This window comes from Podarcis tiliguerta, assembly GCF_965153285.1.
Source record: "Podarcis tiliguerta genome assembly, chromosome: 7".
Taxonomy (NCBI): Eukaryota; Metazoa; Chordata; class Lepidosauria; order Squamata; family Lacertidae; genus Podarcis; species Podarcis tiliguerta.
In genome coordinates, this window is record NC_139540.1 from 49,997,140 (window position 1) to 50,016,590 (window position 19,451).

The 19,451-nt window shown below is 39.8% G+C and overlaps 1 protein-coding gene across 4 annotated transcripts in view; it reads left to right on the top strand.

Annotated features, from left to right (window-relative positions):
- Positions 1-19,451, top strand: part of CDH7 (cadherin 7) — a 121,102-nt gene that overhangs the window by 40,669 nt on the left and 60,982 nt on the right. For all 4 annotated transcript variants that reach the window (XM_083450124.1, XM_083450125.1, XM_083450127.1 and 1 more), the window contains exon 3: positions 18,968-19,262. In XM_083450124.1, the coding sequence (XP_083306250.1) occupies positions 18,968-19,262 (295 nt within the window). The remainder of the gene's footprint in view (positions 1-18,967; positions 19,263-19,451) is intronic.

A 19,451-nucleotide genomic window follows, 5' to 3' on the forward strand; every position in this document is an offset into this window, starting at 1 on the left:
GGATGGCTTTATGTTGCAACGGAATAATCCTACTAAACTATACACCAGTAATTTGACAAAAGAAATTCATAGGTTATGTAATGCTGATAGTTCAATACCTACAGATGTTGGCATGCAGTATATATTAGTTACTTCGAAACCGTTTGAGGAACAAAGAATCTCATGCTGAAATTGGGGAAAATTGGGTAATATTATGCAGAGTATTCTATGACAAGCTGTAACATAATGCCACACCGATGGTTGCTAAGGTCATTAGAGATGTTTCTGTGTCTTGTATTGCTGCCCCCATAGAGTCTCTTTATGATTTGTTTGCTCATTTAAATCCTAGCTTTATTATGGGCTACTTCACCAATAAGGAACAGTCAGTGCACCCTGTCAGCACCTCTACAGGTGGTCTGAAGTGTTCAGCTCCTTATGCGTCCTCATTAATTTTGATGGAGACAGCAGCTCTGCAAGTTCAAAAGCTCTACATGCAAAAGTTACACTTTCCACTGAAGTGAATGGGAAAGAATTGAGAGGGGATTCCAGATCACAACAAAGAGGAACTATAAGATTCATGGTTCCAGCACCATGTCATAATTTTTAAACATTGCACCAGTGTCATTTATCCAGTGAGTAACACTGATAGATCTGAATTTATATTCCAGCACTGCTATGGACCTGCTAAAGGACAGTGCATATGTTGTAACTACCACGTGAAGGTTGCTATAAAAGTTCATGTGCAAGTGCAGAGCAGGAGTATTGGAAACAGTTCCCACATAAGTTAGGAAAGAGATTTGTATTGGTTAATATACCGTAATTTGTGTAAGAGGAAAAGAGCAGTTGTGGGGTAGCCAAGAATAGTGAAGAAGAAAAGAAGATCACATTGTTATCAGTAATCAGACATGATCCAGGAACAGTTCTGTAGAATTCCCAACCAATCAGCATCACATGCTAAAAAACTATCAGTGTCTTTGAGACACCTTGAATAAAAGAGAAAGGTGAAAACATCATTTGGTTAGCTGAGTAACTGAATGCCATTTCCTGCATCTAAAAGATCAGAACTTTCAGGGTTGACAATTTGAAGAATCATCAGACTTAATATGGTTGAGCTCGCAGTTCATCTGGATCCTCATGGTCTGAGCTCCTTGCTGTTATTCATTTGGCCTGCATCTCTCTGTGAACATGATGGTGGTATCAACAATGGCATTTAAATTTATTATATAACCTGTTATAACTCTTGAATGAACTCATCAGGATAAGTACGCCTCTCCTCTTGTGTGTTCAGTTAACACTGAATACCTGGAAAAACACTCTGTAAGCTGGATCTCTCCCATCCACAAAACAACTTTATTGTTGTGTAGAAAAAGCATTAATGGCAATATACACATGGCAGTCTCAAACTATTCTGCATTAATTGTTTTGCGTTGTCATGTGTGTTCTTATTAAAACTTATTTCAGTACTGAAATGTTGAGTAATATTTGCAGTAGCTACTTGGATGGAATTGAACTTTGCAGAGCAATTTTAATGTTCAAATGAATTGAGAAATAAATGCAAGAGTGCATAGGTCAATTTGAACTAAAAGGATAAACTAGCTAGTTCATTATTATTTGAAAATAATTTGCTTAGTTCAACTTGCAGCAGTGTGTGTGTGTGTGTGTGTGACTGTTGGGGGGAAAAACTTGTGGCTGAAGAACTGCATATAGTTTTATGACAAAAGTTGAAGGTTTGTTCTGTTTAAATCAACATAAATTGACCCCACAATTGCCTCTCAGAATGTATCATTTCATTACCTATTGCAGTCCAGTTCCAATAACATCTATGCAGGTTTTGCCATTTATTTCACCCCTTTTTGACGGTGCTGAAATGTGAAATTGTTTCTTCCCCAAATTAAATCTTAGATTGAATATTTAAGATAATGACATCACTGATTAGTTACCTCTTAATGCCTTTTTAATCCTCCTGATGTATTCCTTGCTAGGGTGCTAAAAGAATAGATTGCTTCGTTTAGTCAGTGCAGGCTTAAAAGTGTCATGGGGATACTCATCTACATTAATGAGCCTGGGAATGTGAGCATTTAAATGTGAGCAACAAAGACTGCAACTTTATCTATAGAATATCAGATAATGAACAAATGATGTACATCACCCTGTTGATTTTTACCACCCAGACTTGCTGAGCGGCATTTTAAATTTGATATTGACAAATGGCCATTTTGTTGAGAGGCGTGCAGTGATTATAGCCTGCGAAAACTTCTCGCACCTCCATGGCACACTAGCTTTCCTCTGATTCTGCTCCACCTGTAACAGCTGCTGCCCTGTGCTTTTACTGTGGCTGAACTCCTCTTAATGGACTGGCTTCATATTTCTGCATTGCCAGAGGGCTTTCAGTGCTGCTATTAAAATTGAGAAGGAGGAATAGAGTAGTTTACTGCAGTAGCTACACAGATGGAAAACTGAGAAGGCCTAGCAAAGAAATACATGTTTATGTATATGTGTGACAGTGACAGTACTTGAGATTGAATTTATATGACCCAGCTGGTGCTCTCTCTCCCCCTCTCTCACACACCTCAGTATCTTTCCATCAGATAGTCAACCCAATAGCCACTTCATTACATTATTTTATGTTCCCACGGAAAGCTACCATCTGCATTTGATCCTTCATGTTGAAGCCTTGAAAGTGTCCATGACATGCAAATTGTAACAGGGGTGTATTTTAGATTTTTTATCTCACCCTGTAGACTGGCTAGGATTTAATAAGCACTGTGCCTGTGATTGTTTCACAACATAGTTTTGCATATTGTCTTACAAGTGTTCAAAGACATTTAGAAATACGACATATCCAGCAGCACAGACACAGCCGTTAGATATGAGCTGTGAGACATTATTTCCCTAAGATGTCTAATGCTTGATACAATAGACATATGATTATATTTTGAGGAATAGAGAGCAGACTTCAGATGTGTGGGACCTATATTATTATTATTATTATTATTATTTTATTTATTTAACTAGGAGGTCCACCAAAATAAAGAGTTCAGGGAGGACATGTGTTAACATTAAGGAACAAGATGCTTCTGAAGACCTGCTCAACACTCAAATGTTTATTTTCTGTAATCGAATTTGATTCTTAGTTTCAGCATCCTAGTTAGAGGACAAGAAACTTCTGTTGTATTAAAAAAGTGTTGAAAGCAGTTGCTGAATAATGACAGTTCACCCAGTGATCTCTAGCCCAGCTAATCTTCTGCCTGTTCGTGGTGTACTTTTCTATTCCAGGAGACATTTTAATGAAGTTCACTGTTTTTGTAATTGATTTTAATAAATATAAGCCTTTGTTGGGTTTGAGAATTAATTTTAATTTATTTTATCCATTGCATGCTTTTTGAAATTTGTATGTATGCTTCTTAGACATTCCAGTGATTAAGCAGTCTATAAATAGCTCAGATAAATAAATAATTCATATTTACAGCAATGATGAGAGCACTTAAAGTATCTCTATGTGGTTGTCATTGCCATGCCATTTTATTCTATTTGTTTTATTCATAGTGTTTGTGTGTCACCCAATAACAAAGCAGAAATTAAAGCTATAAGATATAAAATAAATCATAAGCATGACAATGGAATAAGACCAGCAACAAAGAAAGTCAATATAAAGGCTGTAAGTGGCACTAAAAGAATTGCAGATAAAAAAGCCAGGGAAAATAAAAACAACTCTCACCTAGTGCTGAAAAATAATCACTAGGTGGACCACAGCAAACAGCAAGCCAAATAAAGTTTTTACAGAACCTGAGCTGCAGTGAAATGGAAAAGGTGCTGCATGTGGCTAATATGGGGTAGAGTATAAAACAATGTCTTTTTATATTCCTCATCTCCAGTAACAAAGATGTGTATCAATGAACATCCACAGACTGTGAATTTGTTCCTTTGGGGAGTACTGTAACCCTGCCCAGCAAACACTGGTAAACTGGACAGATGAGCCAACCAAAATAAGGACCACTGTCTTATCTGGATAGAGGTTCAGTTTATTGATCTTCATCCAGTACAGTACTGCATCCAGGCACTATTCTAGCACCATCACCCCCTCACATGAGAAAAAGTGTCATGTGTAATCTGCATATTGATGACACTTCAGCCCAAACCAGTAAGTGAGCTCACTCAATGGTTTAATGAAGGTGTTTAAAAACCTGGGGGAACAAACATCCTTCAGGACAGTGGCATAGATGCAAGGGAGTGAAGCAGCAGTTATGGAGAACTACCTAATGAAATTGCCTATAGCGCAGAAGTTTCTGATGTCACCCTCCCTTTTCACTGAGAAGGAATAGTCCCACAAATGTAGGGGGACATTCAGTCCAAAATTAGTTAAAGCAACCTGAAACTGCACAGAAGTTAAAATTTCAGAAAGCTGGATCATATAGAGTGGAATGCATACTTAACAGAGTTTAACCTTGGGCTTGGAATCCATACCTTTAAAATGATATGATTTGAGAACTTCTACTCCCCCCATAACAGAGGCCCTATACAAACTATAAAGTTGTTGGGAGTGTCTTCCCTAAAAGAAATAGAAAGAGCCTATTAACTGTGTTTCAAACTGAAATCCTTTTCATCTACCCTTTCCAACATAGCATAGTTATGCTTCACCAAGCTCTTCCACCAAAATGATCGCACAGTCTTGAGAAATGGAATGAAGTGAAGTGAGTGGTCTTCATGTCCATCCTAAATTTTGCCTCAAGGGACAACGGCTTTATTTCCAGTGAAACATTTTAGCAATTACAGCCACTCTTTTCTGTTTTCATCTCTGTGAACCAGACCCTAAGGGATGCAGAACATACCAGCTCAATGTAGAACAGTCCCTAGGCTGCTTCAAATTACTCAGGAGGCTACGGGGAAACTATAAGTAATTGGAAAAAAAATACAAAGGCTGTTAAAAGCCATATTTCCTTTCAGTCTACTAAGCTCTGAGAGCTGAGAGGCTGGACTTCAGCTTCCAGAAAGACACATTTGTTTGTCTGTTTTGTAAACATATGGCCACTTGATAGAAAATCCCATTTTTAATTATCCTCCTTCTAGACAACATTTTTGATGTAAATTTTATCATGCAATTTTAGCTGAGAATATCCTGAAGCTCAAGCCAGTGTTTAGAAGCAATTATGCGTGGAATATACTCCCTTTATAATATGGGTGAATGGTTGGATACTGTCACGCAAATGGTAAACACTTTCCATTGATGACAATGTGTTCGATTACCACTAATACTACCCCCACCTTACACTGTAATATTATGTGTCTGGGATGCATTCCTGTGCTAATATAGGATGGGTTTTGCTCAAGAACAGCATTCTTTGGGAACATCTGCATGCTATTTATACCCAATCCAAAAATCAAGAGTCTACCGCAAACCCATTTTCCTTCTCATGTTATCTTTCTTTCATTTTTTACAAAATATTTTCTGTCATTATTAAATGATTCACATTCCTCCCTCTCCAGCCTCTAACAGTGTTGCCATCTTCTTATTCCTTTTAGCATCTATACTAATAGTGAAATCATTGTCCAAGGATGAATCCTTATGCAGCCGGAATGACTGCATCTTCATACAAGAGGCAGGAAGCAACAGGCTTGGGGAAAGAACTGAACTAGTGCAGTGACCTTGGGATGCTGAATGGCTGTATATTTGCAGGGGTGGTGGGGGGCAGAGTCAGATAATCAGGGATGGAAGGAGGGAAAGGAATAGAATATCCTGGAAAATGATGTGGTTAGTGGTTGAAGCATTTTTCAGGGATTGAGGCAGGAGTGGCTAAACCAGCCTTTCTCAACCTTGGGTCCCCAAATGTTTTTGGCCTACAACTCCCATCATCCCTGACCACTGGTCCTGTGAGCTAGCAATCATGGGAGTTGTAGGCCAAAAACATCTGGGGACCCGACTTCCGGGGGCGGCGCGAAACCGTGATGGCGGACCTCTTCGAGTTCTGAAGAGGGGCACCGCAGAAAAGGGTTGCTCGCGACGGCGCAGCGACAACCCATCAAGAGAAACCACGGGCAGAGTGAGTCCGTGGCCGTGGGACCCGGCGGGCACCTGGAGCGACCCCGAAATCATGAAAGGAACCCCGTAAGGGGCTCCGGAGTGAAGGAGGGGGAGCGGTGCTGTGGGTTCATCGCTCTTTCTGCGGAGGCGAAGCCGCGCGGCTGTCACGGATGAGCGCTGATCCTTCTTCCAAGAAACATCGGGCTGAAACATCAAACCCGTGAGTAAGGACCTAAGATCCTACAAATTAATTCGGAAAATTTGGCTGAAAACGGGAGACGAGAAAGAGGAAGTCCGTCTTCCGGCACTGCTTGCAAGATCAAAGCAGATGATCTAAAGAGCGGAAAGCGCTGTGAGTAGAGAAGCTTTCAAGCTTTAAATTGGGACTTTCGTGCACATTGGAAACTTTCCTTTTAAGAATAAATACAGCATAAATTGGACCTGAAGTGGTCCCCCAAGGGGCAAGGGAAGACTCTAACTCCATATTCCCGGGTGGCCGGCAAAGTTGTATAAACTGCGGAACTGTTGCAAACCTCCAGATACTTTTGTAACTGGAAAGTGTAATTTTGAGCTTATTTAGCTGAAGTGGATACATTTGCAGGCACCTTGCTGGAACTTTGTTACATGTTTAAAAGTGCTCTGCAGGACTCTTTTCTTAGTGCGTTGGAACTAATTCGCCTTTAAAGGTGCTTTCAAAGTTGGAACAAAGGGACTTTAATGGCGGAAAGTTACCTTCTTCTCACTAAAATTTTGGTGGCACTCCCCCTAGAGGATATTGGCAATATAGAGGCCAGGGAAAAGTTTTCTGTTTATCCTCTCTCAATGGACTGTTTTTAAATTTGAGCTTGTCTTTCCCATGGGATTATAACATTTGACCTTGAACATTGACTGATGAGTGGCGCAGGAAAGACAAGAGCAGCCAAAGCTAAAGAAGCTAAGGAGAAAGAGAAAGCAAAAAAGCAGGCACAGCTTGTCCAAACAACTTTAACCCAGGGACGCAGATTATCAGTTCCAGCTGTGCTTGCGACACAAAAAGTAGAAACCGAAAAGCCTGAAAAATCAGAGGAGGGAGATATGGCAACAGGAGGAGCTGAGGGTGTACTGAAACAAGTTCTGGAACAATTGGCAGTGATAAATCAAAAAATTGATAATCAATCAATAAAAATTGATCAATCAACATCCTCAATCCAGAAGTTGACAGAGCAAGTTTCCCTACATAACCTAGCAATTGAAAAATTGCAAGGAGCATCAGAAGAGAATCGTAAACTGGCAGGGGAAGCCGCTCAAATTGCAATATCGGCTAAAAAAGAGGTTGAGGAAGTTAAAGCGGAAGTCAAACCTCTACACAAACAGATAGGTGACCAACAAACCTATCTCTCATTGGTGGAATTGAAAAATCGGGAGACTAACCTCAGGCTGAGGGCAGTCCCAGAAATTGAGCAAGAAGATTTGATTGGACTCTTGACAACAGAGTTTACAAAGTTCTGGGATCTAAAAGAAGAAAGTGACTTTAAAATTGTATCGGCTTTTCGGTTGGGAAGATTGGTAAGAAAAGATAGATCCAGAGACTGCTTAATAGCTTTGAGATCAAGGGAAGAGAGAGACAAAATACTAGGCCTACACTTTAAAAACTCAATTGTGATACAAGAGAAAAGGGTGGAAATTTACCGAGACATTCCCAAACAGTTATTGGATTTGAGAGCCACCTATTCAGAATTGGCTAAATTGCTGAGACTTAACATAATTCCTTACAGGTGGGAGTTCCCACAAGGACTATCATTTACTTACAAACAGAAGAAGGCTAAAATAAGATCACCAGAGGACCTGCAAAAGTTCCTGCACGACCACGGAGAAGATCTCCAAAAACAAGCAGCAGCTAATTGGCCTTTACCCAACCCAGGTGGACCAACGCTTGCACCTTCGGAACCAGAGGAGAAAGAAGACACACCGCTCTAGGTGTGACAGAATAGTTCAGGATGTCTCTGCGGCTACTTAGTTGGAATATTAATGGCGGAAATTCCCCGGAGAAAAGAAGGAGGTTATTTCACATATTGAAGAAAGAACAATTGGACATTATTTGCCTACAAGAAACTCATGTGACCAGGCTCCATAGAAAGGTTTTAGTTAATAAAAGATTAGGCCAAGAATTTATATCGTCGGACAAAGTAAAGAAGAGAGGAGTGGTGATTTATGCTAAAGAGAGCCTGACACCTAAATTTTTATTCAAGGATGAACAAGGTAGAATTTTGGCAATTGAAATTCAAGCTCAAGGAGAAAGAATATTGATATTAGGAATTTATGCTCCAAACGACGGGAAATCAGAATTTTTCAAGAAGCTGCATGAGACGCTGCTGGACTATCTGGATTATGCTAACATCATATTGATGGGAGACATGAATGGAGTGGTGTCTACACACATGGATAAGTCTTATAATCAGAATTTAACATCAGATGGCAGACTGCCTAAAACTTTTTTTGAACTGACTGACAATCTGGATTTGATTGACATATGGAGGACAAAGAACCCCCTAGGTAAAGAAGGAACTTTCTTCTCTGAGGCCCATCTGTCCTGGTCAAGGATCGACCAAATTTGGACCTCCAGGGGGCTGGCACCAAAGACTAAAAAGGTGGAAATCTGCCCAAAAACATGCTCCGACCACAACGCCTTGAAAATAGAATTTAGACTAACTCAACCCGGTTCCTTCAGATGGAGAATGAATGACACATTATTAAGAGATCAAGAGATTGTGAAAAAGGCCCAAAAAACACTAAAGGACTACTTTGAGATAAATTTGAATACTACAGTAGAAAAAAGAACGATCTGGGATGCAAGCAAAGCCGTTATGAGAGGGTTTCTGATACAGCAGAATACAATCAAGAAAAAATTCTGGAATGGGTCCCCAAATGTTTTTGGCCTACAACTCCCATCATCCCTGACCACTGGTCCTGTGAGCTAGCAATCATGGGAGTTGTAGGCCAAAAACATCTGGGGACCCAAGGTTGAGAACCACTGGACCATATGGTTTCTGTGGTTTCTTGAGATCTCCCTCCCTAAATTTTTGTGGCTTGTTTAGAAATACATTTTTTAGTTTTAGTTAACAACAACAACAACAACAACAACAACAACTGGCTGCTAATATGGATTTTTGTGGCCCTCTAAGGATCATTCAAAATGTTTCTGTTTTAAACTTTTTGAAGCAGTAGTGGAGAGTGCCTGGCACTTCCTGGGAGTTTTTACAAACCAAAGAAATACTGTGATCTTTAAAAGACATTGTTTATTTCTTTGCCAAGTCATGGTATGAAGCAAAATATATTTTAGTACACAAAGAAGGGAAAGAGGTTGTGCCCCGAGACCCCCAAGCCCTTTCTCAGTAAATAACTTCAAACGGACACATAATTTTAGTTTAAGTTTTGGGGCAAAATTTAGGCCACAACTTTACTGATTACAAAAACAAATTGAGCGGTATTGGCCTAGGCATTGGTCAGAGACATTAACTGCCTCCTGCCTCTCTGGCTGGCAGTCTGAAAGGGTAAAACACTAAACGAGGGAGCAACATCGGTGAAGATTGATTGAAGCTCACCCCGGGGTTCCTGTGGTCCTGGCATGGCCCTAGCCCCTCAAGTGGACTTCAGACGAGATCCAGGACCCCCAGATTCCTTTACCGGAATACCCTATTTCTGGAGAGGCAGGTGATAGCCACACCTCCCCTCCCCCACATTTCTATAAGCCAATGCCTAACCGCCAAACCTTACAAAGTTGTGATGATTGCTAAGGGAGTGGGCCAAAACCAAGTGTCTAAAGCCAGTCTGCCAAATGGAAAAATTCCTACCCAGCCCCTGCTCTAAAGCAGGTGACCCAATCCAAAGCAAGGCCAAAGCAGCAGCACCAAATTAGGGGGGGAGGGCGGGTGTTCGGCAGCACGAAGCAAGTGCCCCACCCCCATCGCGCTGCCGCATTTATAGGTCCCTGGGATCACACCACTCTCCCCAGTTGGCCCAAACAGCCAATCGTGATCCCGGGGCCCAACAGACAACGCTTGGGCCACGCCTAGCAACAGCACACCTCGTAGGGGTGGCTTAAGGGTCCCAAGCACAACCAGGACCCTCGATTTAGGAGGATCCCATCTGCTAAAGTCAAAACATAGAGTCCTAGTACATTTTCCTAGGCGCAAACCCCATTGAGCACAGAGACTTATGTGCCTGTTAAGTAAATGTGCATAATATTGCTTTGTGATGGTAAAATATTGGCAGGAATATTAGATGATTGACTGAATCCAGTATTTCACAGTTATAGCCATATAGACCCAGGCTCATAGAATGCCCTGGAACCTTGGAATTCCATTGCCAATGCAGAGCTAGAGGGATCTGTGCTCTTACTCAGTATAAGGCAGCTCTCAGTATACAGTATAAGACGGTATAGTGTCCTGTCCCTATGAACTGTCTTTCTATGTCCTTAGCAACATTCTCATATCACTGTATAAAGCAATTTAACACAGAGATGTAATGACATATATTATTCAAATGTCTTCTAATTTTTGGAATAGTTTGCAACAAAAGCGAACAAAATAGCAATAGCAGCTGTCCCAAAGTTGTTGTTTTTTTAAAACAGCTTTTCTGGAGAAACAGTTTGCTTCCCAAGAACTCACATTGCCTCTTCCTGGCAAGACAAAGCCCTGACAGTTTGCAACATATTGGTGCCAACGTGAGGGACCAGTAACACAGATCTGACATGCGCTGCCTACACTGAAAACCTCTGGGAGCTGATGCAGAATCAGTGTATGGGCTTGTTTGCCCCATCAAGCATTCTGAGGATGTTATCTCAGAGATTCTTTGCCTGAGATGTCAATTCCTGTCTAAATAGAAAAGAAATTCCAGGGTATTTCCACCAAACAACCTTGCTGACTAACTTGGGTCATACAGAGGTCACTGTTAACATCTCTTGGGATAAGGTTCTCTGTATAGTGAATATCACAAATGATCATGGGAAAGGCGAGTTAACCAAAAGCCTTTGAAAGTGAATTAAAGCCCCTTGATTTACTCCATGAACACAGAAAAAGGCCAGATGGTTTGGTACATTATGTATTACATTATCTGCATGAGACATCTGGAACATGGAGACTACTTTAAGTGTTTTGGCCATGGTGTTTGTAGTGTAGCGTTCACTGGCTTTAAGCCAAGGATGGCTGGAGATCTGTAAGTGTCTACTAGGTACCATTTTGTTCGAAGGGTTTTATTTTGTAAATATTAGAATTGTATTATTGGCCACAACAAGTCAATAGCATAGGACAGGGTAGAAATTTTAATGCTGCTAAAAAAACATTCAGGGCAGGAGAAAAGTAAAAATTGGGAATCCTCCTCCTAACGAGCAGTAGTTCCAGACTTTGAATTTTGGGGTTAGTTGAGCAGGATCTGCTCATCTAGCCCCAAATCTGTGTAGTAGAATGGGAAAGGGGATGTAATAGTTCTCACTGTTCTTCACAATGTATGGGATAGGGTCTGAAGAATCACACCTTGCCCTCACCCTGGAAGCATGCCTGGGATCATGTAGCATTTGCGTGCTAAGTGATGACATTTTTGCATGGCCAGACCTTTGGATTTGATAGAGGAATGTGTGGCCTGCCCTGCAGTTTTTTTAATTTTATTTTTAATTTTTTATTGTTAAATTAATTCAACATTAATACACATACAAACATACATTTCATATAACATACCTACATACCTACAACATACCTACAACATACCTACACTCAATCCCACAGATAATTCCCATCACCATCCACCACCCTCACCCTTTGTGTTAGACTTCCAATCTACTCAATTGCAATTTCTTTCCACTTCTATTACTTTCTTTCATACACCTTTAACCTAATTCTATACTTCTTTTTCTATTACACATTGTTATCCATCTTATTTAGTATTCCAATATTTGAAACGAAACTTGTTTATTCTAATAGTTCTGATTTTTCGATATAGTTTTGCAAGTATCTTTTAAACACCTTCCAGTCCCTATCTGCCTTCTCTTTTGAGATCCTTCCAATTTCTCCCATTGTTTTGGATATATTGTAGTACTCCAATAATTTGGCAAGCCACTCTATCTTTGTTGGTACAGTACCACTTTTCCAATTTTTCACAATCAATAGCCTTGCGGCTACTGTTGTGTATAAATATAAGGTCTTGTCTTCTTCCTTTAGGCTTCCTGGTACTATTCCCAATAAAAAACCTTCTGGTGTTTTCCTAAATGAATATCTGAACATTTTTTTCATTTCATTGTATACTGTTCCCCAAAGTTGTTTGATGTTTAAACAATTCCACCATATATGTATCATAGTACCTTTTCCAGTGTTGCATTGCCAGCAGACATCGCTACAATTTTTATTCATTTTTGCTATTCTTTCAGGTGTTAAATACCATCTGTGTTGCATTTTGAGATAATTTTCTTTCAATATATAACACAGTGAATTTCATATCTTCCTTCCACAATTTTTCCCATTGTTCAAACATAATATTTTCCCCAATATTTTGCGCCTATTTGATCATTGATGCTTTAACCAATTCATCCTTTGTTTCCCACTCTAAGATCAGATTATACAATTTAGATATATTTTTAGATTTTTCTTGTATTAAGTATTTATCGAATTTTGATATTTCTTTTTCAAATCCTAACTTTTTGTCTTTCGCTAATCTGTACTTAATTTGAATATATTGAAACCAATCACTAATATGAACTTTAATTTCTGTATAATCCTTTAATTCCAATTCTCCGTTTTCTTCCTTTAATACCATTTTATAGGTAGCCCAGTTTTCTTTCATATTTATTTTTTTCACTGCGACAATTTCTGCTGGCGATGCCCACCAAGGAGTTTTCGGTTCTAGGAGTCTTTTATATTTCTCCCATAATTTATATATAGACTTTCTAACTATATGCCCTAGGAAGCCTTTATGCACTTTGACTTTTTCATCTATTAGATAGGCATGCCATCCAAATCTCGTCTCTACTCCCTCTAAATCCAATACATCCGAGTCATCTAATTTGATGCATTCTTTTAGCCAGGTTAGACCCTCCGCATCATGATATAACTGCCCTGCAGTTTTAAATAGTTTGCCTGGGAATTATTCTGTTGTTGTTTTTTAGTTGCTCTTATTGCTCATTTTTCATGTTGTTTGAGGATTTGGATCATTTCAACTGATCTCAAAGCTTTTGGTGTTTATAATCACTCTCAGGTCCATTTTTGTGTTTTTCCATTCTTTTTCTTTTAATTTACATGCTAAGTTATTTCTGCACACTTGTAGAGCACTCTTGATTATTTAGAAACCAATCAGAGTAGACTCATCGAAAACCATTGATTTAAGTACCATGCATTTTATGATTATGAGGTTGGGAGTGAGTACATGGAAGCACTGAGTGCCTACCTTGGGATAGATCTGGGCCCCTCTCAGGTGAGAAATGGGAGAGGAGCATTACATAGTTCAGGGGTGGAGGGTGCATTAGTGCTTCAGAGATTTGGAGACTATATTGCAGTGTCCCTTTGTATGTGGCTTGTAATATTGTTGAATGTGAGTGGTTTATATATGAGAGGTTGATAGAGGCAGTATTTGACGTAATGAATGGTTCCCATGGTTACATGAAATGGATGGTGAATGAGATTGGCTGAGTGATTGATTGATTGATTGTATGTTGTGTTGTGTTATACATTCAGGTCTCACCTACTGAACACAATGCATTCCCTGGAAATTGTTCGTTAGGTGAGCATTTGCAAAACAAGTCCATAATTTCCATTATTTCCTATGGAAGTAATTCTGAAGTGGAATTTGTCCACTCTCTTCCCCCACTCTCTTCATTGTTTCTTCCTGAAATGACTGCAGCCAATAAGCAAAGGAGAGACAAAGGAAAAATGGATTTGTCTGATCTTTTCTGCTCCTTGATTTGTCTGATCTCACTCCCCCCCCTTTTTTCCATGGTTTCTGCCCAAAAATGGCTGCCACCAACCAGCAAAGCATAAAGAAACAAGGAAGTAAAAAAGTTGGCTGTTCAGATGAGTGAATCTGTGGAACATATAGCAAGGTCTGTGGGTATCAGGACCTACATGTGTTATACTGCCTTATGGTGCTCTCCAATTTTATCTATTTTTATATTGTGCTTATGTATATGGTTATTGTTTACTTATTTTATTATGGAAGTCATTGACATAGCTTTATTGTCCTTTTCGTGTATATATATGTGTGTGCTTACGTGTTTATCTATTGTAAACCACTTCAGTATCCTTCAGATAGTACGAGGTCTATAAATGGAGGAAAGAATAAGAAGTAAGAATAAACCAAAATAAAAGAATTCCTTCCAGTAGCACCTTAGAGACCAACTAAGTTTGTCATTGGTATGAGCTTTTGTGTGCATGCACACTTCTTCAGATACCTAGAATAAACCATCTGTCAATTTTATTTGGATTCAAACCAAAATGTTGCAGTGTACATGCACCTAGCTCCAGAATGGTCTTGTTCAGTGCTCAAAGCAGCCAGGAAGAGAAGTCTTGTAGTGGTTCTTGGGCTTTGAAAAGGATGAGAACCTCCTCCCCTACTTCCCATTGCACTAGATAATGTTAAAAGGTTCAGAATTTGGGCTGTCTGCCAGCTCTGAATCTCAATGTTTTGTTGCTTTGGCCAAGGATGAAAAATGGTATGGGGGACTTTTTTAAAAAAACAAACAAACACCCACATCATGCTCATTCCTCATTCCTCATACTATGGATTCTATGGGTTCATAGCATATCATGAATCCAGGATACTGTGAGTTTGATCCAAACTTTGCTTCCATGGGCAGAGTGGGAAAGGCTCCTCTTTCTGATTCCTCCTTCCACCCTGCAACACCCAGCAATACCTTTCACATTCTTCTAGAGGGTTGGGAGGGTCCTCTAGAAAAGTGTGGGGTTAGAGGAGGAGAGGAGAAATCCATTAACTGGATGAAAGGTCATCTGTGCATAAAATGAACCTCACTGTGGAAGGAGAAGCCTGGATCCAGTCCTAAGTGCACTTAGTTGCTCAAGCAGGTCAAGTCCTTCCCTCTTCTCCATTGTCCATTTTTTATACTGACAACTTCTAATATTCCATGGTTCAACTTTCTTCAGCCATAGACTGTCTGTCCAGAGCTGGCAGCATCTCTGTGGTAGAAATTTGTGCTTCATTTTCTTCTTCTAATAGTCCATTTATACCATTCTACCAAGAGCTAAATTGTGACTAAGGAAATTGCTGAGGAAATGTATTTCTGACTCTTTTCAAAATATTTCGGTTATGCATTGTTCCCTTGCTGTGTTCTTTCATTTCCCTCATGTTGGCACTAAAATACTCATAACAATGTTCACAAAAACTCTTCAGAGTGTTCTTTGCAGCACTGGGAACATCACAAATGTAACAAGCCAACCTATTGTAATTAAAGCTTCCCCCCACCCCGCCGTGGGCTCAAGGTTTTCTGTACATAGGTTCTTTTTTTAAAAGCAGCCTTTATTAGAGAGGTGGGGGAGAGACCAAGAAAGTTCAATGGTAAAATATGAGATGTGATAGCCCTTAGTGCATCAAAGCAAACTGTAATAATATTTTTAGCTTTCAGGGTAGCAGTTATTCACCAATAATAATAATAATAATAATAATAATAATAATAATAATAATAATTTATTTGTACCCTGCCCATCCGGCTAGGTTTCCCCAGCCACTCTGGGTGGCTTCCAGTGGAGAGACAGTGTGGTGTAGTAGTTAAGAGCGATAGACTCGTAATCTGGGGAACCGAGTTCGCGTTTCCACTCCTCCACATGCAGCTGCTGGGTGACCTTGGGCTAGTCACACTTCTTTGAAGTCTCTCAGCCCCACTCCCCTCACAGAGTGTTTGATGTGGGGGAGGAAGGTTAGCCGCTTTGAGACTCCTTCGGGTAGTGATAAAGTGGGATGTCAAATCCAAACTACTACTTCTACTACTTCTTCTTCTTCTTCTTCTTCTTCTTCTTCTTCTTCTTCTTCTTCCAACAAAGATTAAAAATACGTTAAAATGTCGCTATTGCAAGTGCATGGAAAGCAAATGCAGTAATTTAAATTATATAGTGGCTATCAGCTAACACATCTGTGAACAGGAATCTCCTTAGTTAGCATGGACCTTTTAAAATCCAGTGTCTAGGGTCCCCACCTCCAATCTTTAGTTAACACCAGCCCTGTTATGTTGTTAGACAGTAGTTTTATGTGTGTATGATTGTAACACTTGTGATATTTCTAACCGGAAAGAGAGAAAGCAATAGACTTGATGGGAGCAATGATAGTATGGTGCAAGGAAAGGAGTGTGCCGTGAATCTACTGGGGTTGAGAATATTCAGTGGGACACATGGAGAAACCGCCTTCAGAGCTTCATCCTTAACATACAGGGTCTGAAACAAGTCAGTGGGCTGATGTACATGGCTTGCTTGTGAGCACTAATCAGAGCATAAACAGAGAAGGTAGCACTGTTTCCAGAGATCTTGGCTATGCTGAAAGGGATATGCTAAAACAGCACATTTGCTTTCCTATGAATGTCCTTGAATTTGCCCTGTCCTGACCACAGTTGGGCACCCTGTGAGGTATGCCTGAGTGTTTCAGGTTGGTATTTGAGAAGGGGTCAGGCTGGAATTGCAGGACCTTGGACAGCTCCAAGCATAGAACTTGATGGAGAATCTCAAAAGGGTAGTCCTTCAGCCTACAGCCTTGTCTTCTGTTATCTCTTAGTCTGTATTCATGAGTGTGGAGGCCATAGTGTAAAGGAGACTTATTCCTCAGAGGAATCTGGCTCAGAGGGTATTATATCTGAGTGTCCGACTTGTGTGATTTGGCTCAAAGGGACTGCTGGTCTTTCTGATCCAACTGGTGGCAGTGCCTTGCTATGACTTGCTTGCAAAACATTTTGAGGACAAAATTACTATCATTCACCAGAACTTCAACTCCATTATTACAGCAGATGAATTTCAAAAGGCACCCACAGCACTGTCTATGTCTGCGGTGTTGGATGAGTTTCAGTTAGGCTTTAGGACATGGACAAGGACATTGGTTCTGTTCGGTTGCACTCTTTACTCTCATGGGTGATAAAAAACTATCAAGGAAGGGACAGTCCTCTGGGCTAGAAGGTGATTAATGCTTCCTGTCTAGAAACTCCTTAAGATCAGGATCTGGAACATCTAAATACTTGTTAATCAGTTGCTAAAGTTTCCTTCTTGGGCAAGGTTCTTGAAGACAGAGTTGTGGGCTAGTTCCAGGCTCTCTTGGATGAAAACTGATTTTCTAGACTCACTTCATTCAGGGATTACAACTGGTTTTGCCACAGGAACTGGCTTGGTCCCCCTGTATGATGACCTTTGTCTGGAGAAAGGAACAGGGGAGTGTGTGACTGGCTTTCAGTACTATGGTATTGTTCTGGTGTGGCTTCCCACATTGGGAGTGAGAAAGCAGTGGCTCCTTTCCTTCTTAGTTGACCATCTTCAGTGGGTGGTGCTTGAGGAGTGTTATCCGGCTTCATGGATCCTTCAATGTGGGGTGCTGTAGAGTTTAATTTTATCTTGTATGGTTTTTAACATGTATTTGAGGCCTTCTCTGTGGTAGCTCCTCATCTATGAAATACTTTCTCCAAGGAGGCATGCCTGGCACCATCACTATCTGCTTTTAGGTGCCAAGCAAATGCATTCATGTTCTCCAAGGCTTTGGGATATTAATAGGCTACTTATATTTTAGAGTTTAATCTGCTTTTTTCTATAAATTAGTGGTTTATTTTAGGTTGTTTTAGGCTTGTTATTAGACTTGTTTTCAAATACTTTTTGTAAGTTGCTTTGAGTTCTTTTCTCTGAAAAAAACAAAATAGAAATATGTATAATACAATACATTATAATATACGACTGTACACTATAGTAACCATCCTGTTTATGTGAATGTAGATAATAGATTAACAAGCACACGGGCTATAGCCATAAAGAATGCAGGAGTGCAGTTTATTTCATATTTGTACCAATCTAGAATTATCGAATTGTGGAAGAAAGCTGCCTAGTTGAACATGAACCCTATTATGTTTTAAAGCTCTCACCAAATTTGATTTGTTTTGATTGTGTTAAAACTTAAACAAGCAAAAGAGCTTCTTTAAGACCAGACAGATCAGTTAGGACTCAATCCTATATACACATGTTTTGGAGAAAGTCCTGTCAAGTTCAGTGAGACTGGCTTATTAGGCATGCAGGTAGTATGTGAGGACATATTATATATGATTATTATTATTCTATTATTTTAGTAAGCAATGAACAAAATACAGCACATTTGCTATCAACAAGTATATTGAAAAGTGTTTCTATTCATACAAATCCATGGTATTACTTTTCTTTATGATTATTTGGATCCAAATTTTCAAAAATCTTAAGGTGCAAGCCATGTAAGTCAATGTCACAAAGATAAATCTACTAGTTCAGTTGGTAGATAAAGAGGTACTTATTCTGAGGGGTGTGGGTTCATGTCCCACATTGGACAAAAAATTCCTGCATTGCAGGGGCTTGGACTAGATGACCCTTGGGTCCTCCCAACTCTACAATTCTATGATTCCATGAACTTCTAAGTAGTTCTACTGACCCCAGCAGGATTACTCTGGGGTAAATCTACAAGATTGTCAACCTCCTAAGTTCAGCAGCTGTACTCAGAGAAAGCTACAGGAATGGGATGTTCTTGCTTTGAGCTGCCGTGAAATGCAATTGAAAATAAGATTGTTTATGGAATGAGATGGGACTGTCTGGCTCACGGGAGCCAGCCGATAGCTTCCCATCGTTTGCTACATGCTGTGCATAATCAACATTTGGCTTAACTTTCCAAGAATGATAAAATTTCATATACTGCTGCATGACATGTGAATTATTATTATTATTATTTTTTACATATATTCATACCACCGACTTTCCTGTAAGTTAATCTCATCTCTCATCAATTTTTCACCAGCTTCACTCTGATGTTGATAAAGGAGATGGCTCCATCAAATATATCTTGTCAGGAGAAGGGGCAAGTTCCATTTTCATTATTGATGAGAACACGGGGGATATTCATGCTACAAAGAGGCTTGATCGGGAGGAACAAGCCTACTACACCCTCCGAGCACAAGCACTAGATAGACTGACAAGTAAACCCGTGGAACCAGAGTCAGAATTCGTCATTAAGATTCAGGACATCAATGACAATGAACCTAAATTTCTGGATGGCCCTTACACTGCTGGCGTGCCTGAAATGTCTCCTGTGGGTAAGTACTTGCAGTTGAAAATCAATTCTTGTTTTTCTTCCCTTTTCATTATTTGCTTTTTCAACATTTTCTTTCTTCCTATTGCTTATTGCTTTATCACACTACTGTGTTGTCTGTGACTTACTTCTCTTGAGTAAAAGCCAAGCTAATCCATGACATACAATGCTTAAAGTTTCTAGATGAATATTT